The sequence below is a fragment of the Cydia strobilella genome, chromosome 26 (genome assembly GCF_947568885.1).
Source record: "Cydia strobilella chromosome 26, ilCydStro3.1, whole genome shotgun sequence".
Lineage (NCBI taxonomy): Eukaryota > Metazoa > Arthropoda > Insecta > Lepidoptera > Tortricidae > Cydia > Cydia strobilella.
In genome coordinates this window covers 8,559,461-8,570,837 of record NC_086066.1, presented here as the reverse complement: position 1 = coordinate 8,570,837, position 11,377 = coordinate 8,559,461, and the positions used below count along the sequence as shown (strand labels likewise).

At 40.1% G+C, this 11,377-nt stretch overlaps 1 protein-coding gene across 1 annotated transcript; it reads right to left on the bottom strand.

The window, feature by feature from the left end:
• Positions 1-2,548: 2,548 nt before the first annotated feature.
• Positions 2,549-11,022, bottom strand: LOC134752998 (dentin sialophosphoprotein-like). The gene is made up of 7 exons (XM_063688758.1): positions 10,993-11,022; positions 9,805-9,828; positions 9,124-9,138; positions 8,967-9,006; positions 8,177-8,233; positions 7,587-7,637; positions 2,549-4,743 (listed from the first exon to the last, which is right to left on the bottom strand). Exons 1-7 carry the CDS (start codon positions 11,020-11,022, stop codon positions 2,549-2,551), a joined length of 2,412 nt encoding a protein of 803 aa, XP_063544828.1.
• Between the last annotated feature and the right edge of the window lie 355 nt (positions 11,023-11,377).

Sequence of the window (11,377 nt, the reverse complement as noted above, 5' to 3'; positions counted from 1 at the left end):
TTATTTAAATATAACATACGTACTTAGCATTCACCTGTGACTATATTTGTCATTAAGTCCCGGGCAAGCTCGGCCGAATTTCACCTTCCCATACAAACGGAGTTTCTTTCCCATTTTAAAACTACGTGTTGGATTATAATGAAACTTTGCACATACAATGACGTCATTGGTCCCGTTTTTGTCAAAACCCAGTTTTGATGATGGGATCCATGAGGAATCCAGGGAACTCCTCGAATCTTATAGGCATACATATAGTGATTTTTGTATTTTCATTAATAAATCAAGTATTTACGTTCAGAAAAAGTGACATTTAATGAAGTGGAACTGCTGATGATGATCAAAACGAAACTCTTTAACGATGTATAGTTAATTTTGACGATTTGTCATCTTCGTAGATTTATAAAGAACATTTCTATCAAGGTTTAGTCTGATGATGGATTCCATTGGGGATTGAGGGAACTCCTCAAATATTATAAGCATACATACAGCGATTTTTGTATTTTCATCAACAAACTAAGCATTAACAATTAAAAAGTGCCATTTGATAAAGTGGAACTGCTGATGAAGACCAGAACGGATTTATTTAACGATGCCTAGTTTGCTCTTCGTTAAGCGATCAGCGATTTTTGTATGTAATTAAATAGTGCCATTTGACAAAGTGGACATGAAAGTTTGAACTAAAAAGTAGAAAATAAAACCTTTTTAAACAAAAAGAAAAACCGACTTTGATTTATTTATCGTTTACTGGGGAACTAGCTCGATTTGTATAAGATGTCCCATATATTCTTACTAGCCTAGCCTATAAGCCTTGTCGACTGCCAGCGTATTTCGGAACGGCTCGACTCCTTGGCGCTGCTCTGCATTTTCTATCGCGTCTAACGGGGAGTGTTCCGAGGAATTGTTCGGATTAATCCCTGCCGCTTCTTTTCGCCATCGCCCTACGCGACAACATTACCATCCTCACCACTTAGATGGTTGGCAGTCCTCAACTGTGCGTTTCTCTAGAAATTTCCCGCCTCGCACAGCTAAACTGTGGAATGAACTGTCGCCTGCGGTATTTCCGGACCGATATGACCTTCAAACCTTCAAGAAAAGAGCGTACTCCCATCTTAAAGGCCGGCAACGCACTTACAACCCCTCTGTTGTTGCGGGTGTCCATGGGCGGCGGTAATCACTTACCATCAGGTGATCCGTCTGCTCGTTTGCCCCCTATTTCATTAAAAAAAAAAAAAAAGCTAGCCGTAGCCACTGCTGGGCAAAGGGCTCCCCTCTCTCCCGCCATTTCGTCCAAAATGTATCAAGGTCATCCCATCATCCCCGTTTTGTGGTAGTGTGGCCCAGACACTAGCCCAAACGGAGTTCCACAGGATGAATCTCGGGGCAGAGAAAGACCAAAACGGATCGGCGCGATTCGGGAAATGAATTAGAGATGCACTAGATATGACATAGTAAACATATGTGACGTCCCACGAGTAAGGTACCTTATGGCGGTTGGAGCTTACGCTATTATAATATACATTGTTATTATTCAGAGCCCACTGTGTCCCACTGCTGGGCAAAGGCCTCCCCCTCTTTTTCCACTCGTCTCTGTTTAATGCTATATCTGGCCAGCCTGTCAAGAAGGAGCCCAAGTTATCCCGCCATCGCCGAGGTCTGCCGGATCCCCGGTTATGCAATAAAAATGTTGAACCGGGATAGACTATAGAGTCGCAATAATTTGACGTAAGCGCCAGCCGCCATAAGGTACCTCTTGCCGTGAAACACATATTTTCACTATTTCGACGACCGGTCTGGCCTAGTAGGTAGTAACCCTGCCTGTGAAGCCGATGGTCCTGGGTTCGAATCCCGGTAAGGGCATTTATTGGTGTGATGAGCACAGATATTTGTTCCTGAGTCATGGGTGTTTTCTATGTATTTAAGTATTTATATATTATATATATCGTTGTCTAAAGTACCAATAACACAAGCCTCCTTGGGCTTACCGTGGGACTTAGTCAATCTGTGTAAGAATGTCCTATGATATTTATTTATTTATTATTATTATTTCATATCCAGTGAATCTCTAATTCGTTTCTCGAATCGCGCCCTCATAATATTTATTTAAATTATTAATTTGCAATTTAAACTGAAGTGTTTCTCAGGGGTTTCGTATTTAAATGAAATTAAAACAACACACTTGGTAAATATTTTTTTATTGTAAACATACATACAAATGATAAAGCTGTTGCTACATACGTTATTGAAGCTGTATAACTTAAACGGTTCATAGTACAGGTGTGCAAGGAAACTTTCCAAAAAGTTGTAAACATTCTTGAAATTTTTGGAAACGGAAAATTTCGATCTAACACAAAAATATGGGTTTTTTCTGAAATTATTCCATAAGGGAAATTACGCAATTTTGAAAGCTTCCCAACGACACATTACGCGTTTAGGTTCCGAGATTCACGCTCCGCTTCTATGGTTTGTTGTCAGGTTCTATACGTTAGTAATAATAGTTCAATGTTTGAGTACCAGAAATGTAGCAATTATACATTAACATTATTCAAGATTACTGACAATCTTCACCGTTAGAAGACACCTGCTTCGACTTAGAGATGATAGAAGCCTTGCGAGAGCTGCCGCTAGACTCGCTAGATTTGCTAGCATTAGAGTTGCTAGATGCCTTGCGAGAGCTGTCGCTAGACTCGCTAGATTTGCTAGCCTTAGAGTTGCTAGATGCCTTGCGAGAGCTGTCGCTAGACTCGCTAGATTTGCTAGCATTAGAGTTGTTAGATGCCTTGCGAGAGCTGTCGCTAGACTCGCTAGATTTGCTAGCATTGGAGTTGCTAGATGCCTTGCGAGAGCTGTCGCTAGACTCGCTAGATTTGCTAGCATTAGAGTTACTAGATGCCTTGCGAGAGCTGTCGCTAGACTCGCTAGATTTGCTAGCATTAGAGTTGTCAGATGCCTTGCGAGAGCTGTCGCAAGACTCGCTAGATTTGCTAGCATTAGAGTTGTTAGATGCCTTGCGAGAGCTGTCGCTAGACTCGCTAGATTTGCTAGCATTAGAGTTGTTAGATGCCTTGCGAGAGCTGTCGCTAGACTCGCTAGATTTGCTAGCATTAGAGTTGTCAGATGCCTTGCGAGAGCTGTCGCTAGACTCGCTAGATTTGCTGGCATTAGAGTTGTTAGATGCCTTGCGAGAGCTGTCGCTAGACTCGCTAGATTTGCTAGCGTTAGAGTTGTTAGATGCCTTGCGAGAGCTGTCGCTAGACTCGCTAGATTTGCTAGCATTGGAGTTGTTAGATGCCTTGCGAGAGCTGTCGCTAGACTCGCTAGATTTGCTGGCATTAGAGTTGTTAGATGCCTGGCGAGAGCTGTCGCTAGACTCGCTTGATTTGTTAGCGTTAGACTTAGCTACTTCCTTGCGAGAGCTGTCGCTAGACTCGCTAGATTTGCTAGCATTAGAGTTGTTAGATGCCTTGCGAGAGCTGTCGCTAGACTCGCCAGATTTGCTAGCATTGGAGTTGTTAGATGCCTTGCGAGAGCTGTCGCTAGACTCGCTAGATTTGCTAGCATTAGAGTTGTTAGATGCCTTGCGAGAGCTGTCGCTAGACTCGCTTGATTTGTTATCGTTAGACTTAGCTACTTCCTTGCGAGAGCTGTCGCTAGACTCGCTAGATTTGCTAGCATTAGAGTTGTTAGATGCCTTGCGAGAGCTGTCGCTAGACTCGCCAGATTTGCTAGCATTGGAGTTGTTAGATGCCTTGCGAGAGCTGTCGCTAGACTCGCTAGATTTGCTGGCATTAGAGTTGTTAGATGCCTTGCGAGAGCTGTCGCTAGACTCGCTAGATTTGCTAGCATTAGAGTTGTCAGATGCCTTGCGAGAGCTGTCGCTAGACTCGCTAGATTTGCTAGCATTAGAGTTGTTAGATGCCTTGCGAGAGCTGTCGCTAGACTCGCTAGATTTGCTAGCATTAGAGTTGTCAGATGCCTTGCGAGAGCTGTCGCTAGACTCGCTAGATTTGCTAGCATTAGAGTTGTTAGATGCCTTGCGAGAGCTGTCGCTAGACTCGCTTGATTTGTTATCGTTAGACTTAGCTACTTCCTTGCGAGAGCTGTCGCTAGACTCGCTAGATTTGCTAGCATTAGAGTTGTTAGATGCCTTGCGAGAGCTGTCGCTAGACTCGCTAGATTTGTTAGCATTGGAGTTGTTAGATGCCTTGCGAGAGCTGTCGCTAGACTCGCTAGATTTGCTAGCATTAGAGTTGTTAGATGCCTTGCGAGAGCTGTCGCTAGACTCACTAGATTTGCTAGCATTGGAGTTGTTAGATGCCTTGCGAGAGCTGTCGCTAGACTCGCTAGATTTGCTACCGTTAGAGTTGTTAGATGCCATGCGAGAGCTTTCACTAGACTCGCTAGATTTGTTATCGTTAGAGTTGTTATATCCTCCGCGACCGCTGGTGCTAGACTCGCTAGATTTGCTATTGTTAGAGTTGCTAGATTCCCTGCGAGAGTTGTTGCTAGACTCGCTAGATTTGCTACCGTTAGAGTTGTTAGATGCCATGCGAGAGGTTTCGCTAGACTCGCTAGATTTGTTATATCCGCTGCGACCGCTGTTGCTAGACTCGCTACATTCCTCATTAGAGTTGTTAGATCCGCTGTTAGAGCTGTTTTCGGATTCGCTGTTGGAGCCGGACCTCTTGAAGGATGCCGCGTTGGTGCCTTTGAGAGTGGCGACGATTTGAGCACGGTTTGACAGCTCTAGAAAAAAAAAGAATAAGAAAGATAAATAAATAAATAAATAAATATTATAGGACATTATTCTTACACAGATTGACTAAGTCCCACGGTAAGCCCAACGAGGCTTGTGTTATGGGTACTCAGACAACGATATACATAATATATAAATACTTAAATACATAGAAAACACCCATGACTCAGGAACAAATATCTGTGCTCATCACACAAATAAATGCCCTTACCGGGATTCGAACCCAGGACCATCGGCTTCACAGGCAGGGTCACTACCCACTAGGCCAGACCGGTCGTCAATGAATTTCACTGTCCATCTAAAATAGGTTGAAGGGTGAGTTCCACTGTCCATCTTCTGGCTCCATCATCAGATTAGTAATAGTACTACGATTACTAGTAGTAGTAAAACATTTTATTGCACAAATAAGTACGTAACAAAGAGAGAATACAATAACTTTGTACAAAGGCGAACTTATCCCATTTCGGTATATCTTCCTGCTAAAATTCTGTAATTCTGTGGGGGGGGCTCTTCTGATAATGAACGCGTCCTGAAGATGCAAAAACAAGCAATCAGAGTACTTGTTGGTGCAGTTTAGAGATTCTTGTAGAGAGCACTTTATAAAATTGTGTATTTTAACATCTATCTCAGTTTACATAATGACACACATTTGACCACTTTGGAAGTGTCTCGCGCAAACTATTGAGTTTAGAAAATAATGATATTAGAAACCTTAATATAATTTTATCATGCATATGAGAAAGAACATCCACGAATTCAAGACACGGTCTCAATGCAACCCTCGCCATACCAAAAGATCCCTTGATATAGTACCGAATGTGTACAGGCTGAAACTTTCAAAACGCTTGCCAAATGCAATGGGCTGTGAACTTTACAATAAACTACCTTACCATGTGAAGAATATCGAAAGTGAGAGTTCTTTTCGTATACGCCTGGAAACGCTGCTTAGAAGCCGCTTTGTTTAGAAGCCGTTTCGATGTATGGAAAACAAGCAAATTGCGATTTTGTCGGTGAAATGTTGCGTTTATACTATTGTTTAAATAAAATGTAAGAAATCGAATGGTACCGTCATTTTTTTCCTATTTGAAAGTTTAAAGAATAGTTTTTTTTTTCGAAACTTTGAGGTCTTGTATTTTTTTTATTATTCCCATATATTTTTTAAGTTTCTAATTTATTGTGTTAAATCGCTCATTTTCTATCTATTTAACTAGATTTTAGATGGGCCTTGGTAAAACGCCGGGATATCGCGAAGAAAAAGGTTTAGGTAAACCATTACAAAATGGCTACCTTGTGAGTCGCCAGCGCTGCCAGCGCCAGCGCCGGCGCCGAGAGTTGATTTAATTATGCCTGTTATGGGCTTGGTGAGACCTTTAACGAGACCAGTTACAGCTCCAAGAAGGCCTGATAAACCAATTGTAAAACCAAATTATAAAAAAATCCGGTCAAGTGCGAGTCGGACTGTCGGAGTGTTCCGTACATTACACAATTTTTAACAATGTATTTTTTATGTGAAACGTGAGTGAAATGTGTTAAAAAAATCCGTAGGGATCTGACCAAAAACTAAGTCGCTTGACTGCACATTTCTAATAGGTTTTCCTGTGATCTATAGGTAAAGAACTATTTTGTGTATTTTTTTCAAAAATTCAGACCCAGTAGTTTAGGAGATAAAGGGTGGGGAATGGTAATATTTTGGCTATTTTCTTAAATAACTTCTAAACTATTTATTTTAAAATTACAAAAAAAATATATTTGAGATTTTCACAATAAGCTCTTTCATTTGATATCTAACACTTTAAAAAACTTTATTTTTGAATTTTTTAATTTAGCCCCCAAAAGTGGCCCCCATGTTTAAAATTCATTACTCGTACTTTTTGTACTGAAATTGATTGTAACAACAATAGCATGTCACGTTCGTGCGTTTCCGTTAAAATACGACGGTAAAAAATTATGGACTAAATAAAATAAATGTAATAAATAAACGACGGCAAGAGACCGGACGGTATGACCCTGGTCCCGTGGAAGATGGGACGGGTGCTGGTCTGGGACGCCACATGCGTCGATACACTAGCTCCGTCCCATCTACCAAGAACTTCGTTCAGGGCTGGGGCGGCTGCCGAGGCGGCTGAAGGCAAAAAGTTTGCGAAGTACCGAGGTCTCGGCCCACAATACCACTTTGTGGCATTTGGTGTCGAGACACTGGGGCCGTGGGGTCCAAGCGCAAAAGTTCTTTTTAAAGAACTTAGCAAAAAGCTCGTCGACGCAACCGGTGACCAGAGAGCTGGCGGCTTTCTCTCGCAGCGCGTAAGTATTGCCATTCAGCGAGGGAATGCTGCCAGCATCTTTGGCACAATGCCGCGGGGGCCTTATTTAGATGTTTTTTAATTAAGAGTAGTTTTGTTTTTTAATTTTTTTTATTTATAAGTTGTTATTCTTAGTTACTTTTAGTTTTACTTTTAATTGAATAATAATAATTGTTAATCCGATAATAAATATTTGAACACTTTTAAGTTTAAAAACTAAATAAACTAAAGTCTTATGAGCAATAAACTGGTTAAATTCCCCGCTTAAGCGATGCCACTTGACGTACACCTACCTACTTCCCTTCAATAAAAATATCCTGCCGCTTTGACAGATAGGCAGACAGAGTTACTTTCAATAAAAATGAGGTGATCATCTATACAGTGATTATTAATTTTAGCGATATAATTAACTGTAATTAATTAGGTAGATATTTAATTATTTTTAGGTTGGTAATTAATATTTTTCTGATCATCTAATACTGATCATCGATTAAATTTCATCGTGTATGGGTCTCTAGATATTATTGTATTACCTCCACTAGCTCCTCCTACGACATTAACAGCACCACCGAAGCCTGGAGGACCTGAAAAATATAAATATTATGAGACAATTGTACACAATACTTAACTATTGTGACGTTTTCAACCAAAAGGTACCACATTGTCGCTAGCGCCTTATTAACAACCGACAATAAGTACCCTTTTGGTTGAAAATGGCACTATTAGTGGCTCTGCTATCTGTAGACCTCACGGTCACGAACCCCCAAGGTTCCGTCATTTTGAAAAAAAATTTTTAATTCGGTTTATATTATATCAAAATCGGGGGATCGCTTTGTTTAAAATAATTATTGAAAGTCATAATGTAATGATTGTCTGATTATCATTAGTCATAATTCTGAAACATTTAACTTTTCATTATTTTCGTAAAGTTATCCTATAGAATTAGGTTAGGTTTGTTTTATGGCAATCCTGAAAAGTTACGAATTTCTAAGACAAACCAAATTATGACTGACGAAAATGCGGACAAACCATACATTATGACTTAAAACTTTATGGGAAACAATAGAAACCCCAAAATCGGTTCATCGGCTTTGGGGTTTTTTAATAATAATTGTTTTATTACCTCCAGCACCTCCGGGCCCTGAACCGGGGCTGGAGCCACCAGCACACTCGCCATTTTCTGGAAACAAGCCATCCTTATTATCTAGTCTAGGCAATATAGTTTAAAGACTAAAATACATATTAATTTCATAAACGTCGATGTTTTTTTGCATCTTTTAGGGTTCCGTGCCTAAAATTTTTATCGCAGATATTTCCTTTAGACACCACATTACCATTATTTGCAAGAAGGCATATAGGAACTTGGGATTCGTTCTGCGGCAGTGTCACGGGTTTTCCAACGTAAGAGCTATACGCGCACTGTACGAAGCCCTCGTCAGAAGCCACATGGAGAGCAGTTCTTGCGTCTGGAGCCCAAATATGACGTTTTCAACCAAAAAGTACCACATTGTCGCTTGTCGATAAGGTTGATTTCAAATTAATTTTATATGGAAATAGTGCCTTATTGACAACCGACAATAAGTACCCTTTTGATTGAGAATAGCAGAAATGAGGCGAAATACAATGTTGGAACGAATCCAATATAAATTCATTAGGTTCTTGTACCTAAAGTTGTATGGAGTGTACCCCTTCTATCCTCGAATGTATCCAAATCGGCCACGTCATCGTCAGCCATCATCGGGCGCACGAGCACCGAGCAAGCTAGGGGTCGAAGTGGCCGCCATGGCCGAAATCGACCGGAAGGATTTAAAAAATATATTTATTACATCCCCATCCGTGTAGTTATATCGGAAATAACTATTGGATGTAATCGATATCTAAAGCAGCAAATGAATTAAAAAAATTGTAATTACCGCTAGGACCGAATGTTGGCATGCATGCCGCGAACGCCACCTGTGAACAAAAATAAGTTTAATGTCAATTTCATTTATAATACAAGCTTTTATCGCTGTCTGTACTTTTCTCCCAACATGCTACTAATTCTCATCGAGACAATTCTAACGGATTTGCCACACTGGATGCGTTCTGAGGTCAGCGGTCATGCAGGTCAAACCCGCATTATGTATGAACAATATTGACAGCAACCTCTGAAGTTGGAGTTTGACCTGACCGCTGCTCGCAGAACGCATCCAGTGTGGCAGATCCTTTAAGGCAGAATTTTTTAAAGTCAGGTGACACGTGTGGCTCCAGAGTGCCTACCACGAACCACGTTCGACGTGTTGCCTCCCTGTCACACTTACGTACGAATTTACAAGTGCGACAAAGAGGCAACATGTCGAACGTGGCCCGTGGTTCGCAGTAGGCTCTCAGTGGAAGCTATTCGTTATAGTATCCTTCTCACAAACGTAGTTCCCATATTCCTCTCTGGATATTGACGTCATCATCTTCCTCGCGTTGTCCCGGCATTTTGCCACGGATCATAGGAGCCTGGGGTCGGCTTGGCAACTAATTCCACGAATTGGCGTAGGCACTAGTTTTTACGAAAGCGACTGCCATCTGACCTTCCAACTCAGGGAAAACTACGTCTTATTGGGATTAGTCCCGTTTCCTCACGATTTTCTTTGCCGAAAAGCGACTGGTAAATATCAAATGATATTTCGTACATAAGTTCCGAAAAACTCATTGGTACGAGCCGGGGTTTGAAACCGCGACCTCCGGATTGCAAGTCGCACGCTCTTACCGCTATGCCACCAGCGCTTCTTTCGATATTCTTTTCTGGATATTGACATTGTAGAATTATGATACAAGTGCGAAAAATAGGAAATTTCGTAACGAGTGGCGATAAATTAAAACACGATCGAAGGGAGTGTTTTAAATTGACACGAGTCAATTAATTTTAAACTAGATAATTCTACAACGTGTTACAAATCTTATGCTCCATAACTTAAGGTTAAAATCAAACTAAGACACAGCTGTTTTGACAACATTATTGAATCACGTCACATGGACTGATACTCGTAAAGATGTTACCATTACAAACGACACAATTAAGCGCTTAGTTTCAGAATTAAGGGAATCCCATGCCCCAATGACCTTCGATTTGAATCCCTTAGTTTTCTAATATTTTTTTGTAGCTTATCATATTAACAGCAACGGATTTTAGCAATATAGTATCTCATATTTACTTCAAAGTTGATTGTTTTCGAAATATTTGGCATCAAAGTTGAACAATTTTAGGCCAAAAAACTGGTTTTCTGGCCATAACTTTTGTGTTAATTAGTTTAAAATTAAAACCTTAGACAAATTTTTAGAGACGTCTAAGACGAACCCAAATATGTAGATTTCGTATAAGTAAGATCTTTCACAGCAATGGAGATACGAAAAAAGTGTTTTTTAGACAATGTAAATAAATAAGTATTCATTTTTTTCACAATCCGGTAGACAAAAATGGAGATAAAAGATTGAAGAACCGATAGCCGCTTGTCTTATAATTCTATATGTAGTGCAAAAGTAGGAGATACGATTCAAAACTTGTCAAAAATCGATGAAAACCTCAGGTAGCCCCTTAACCTTATCTAAGCGTTTATGTCAGTTATGCGATTAATTGTGACGTTATCAACCAAAAGGTACCACATTGTCGCTTGGCGATAAGGTTTATTTCAAATTGAAGCTTTAAGGAAATAGCGCCTTATTGATAACCGACAATAAATACCCTTTTGGTTGAAAATGGCACAATTCATCATAAGCTTAATTTAGTAATGAGATAAATTTCATATAAAATGAACAATCAGATTTCAACCCAAAGAAACGGTTAATTGGCGATATAAAATATGAAATATTCTTAATCCACAAAACGACTTAATTTTAAAGAGGGGTTTTCCGGTCCCTGCCTTCAGAGGAAGAAAGAGGAAGCGGTAGGTTTGTTTAATATGTACATACCGTTGAAATCAGCACCAGAAGACCCTTCATTTTGCTGGAGGCTTATCCACTGCCAAAATCCGCGGTAGAGCCTCATTAAATACCCCAGCTATTACATTCGTGAATTTGCACAAGTGCATTTATGAATTAAAATCTGTCATTAATCAGATGAAATATGTTATTTACACGCGGTATTATATTTAATTTGAATAACCATGAGATTTTTGAATTTTAAACAGGTGGTAACTTGTACAGTCAGCATTAAGTAGCGTATCAGACTTTGGGTTTAAAGTACCGTAAAATGGGGTGAGTAGGAGTAAAACTGAAATTCAAACCTCGATAACATTTTATTTTTACATATGCAAACCGAATGGTGTATATAATAAGTGTTCCGGACGTTTGTATT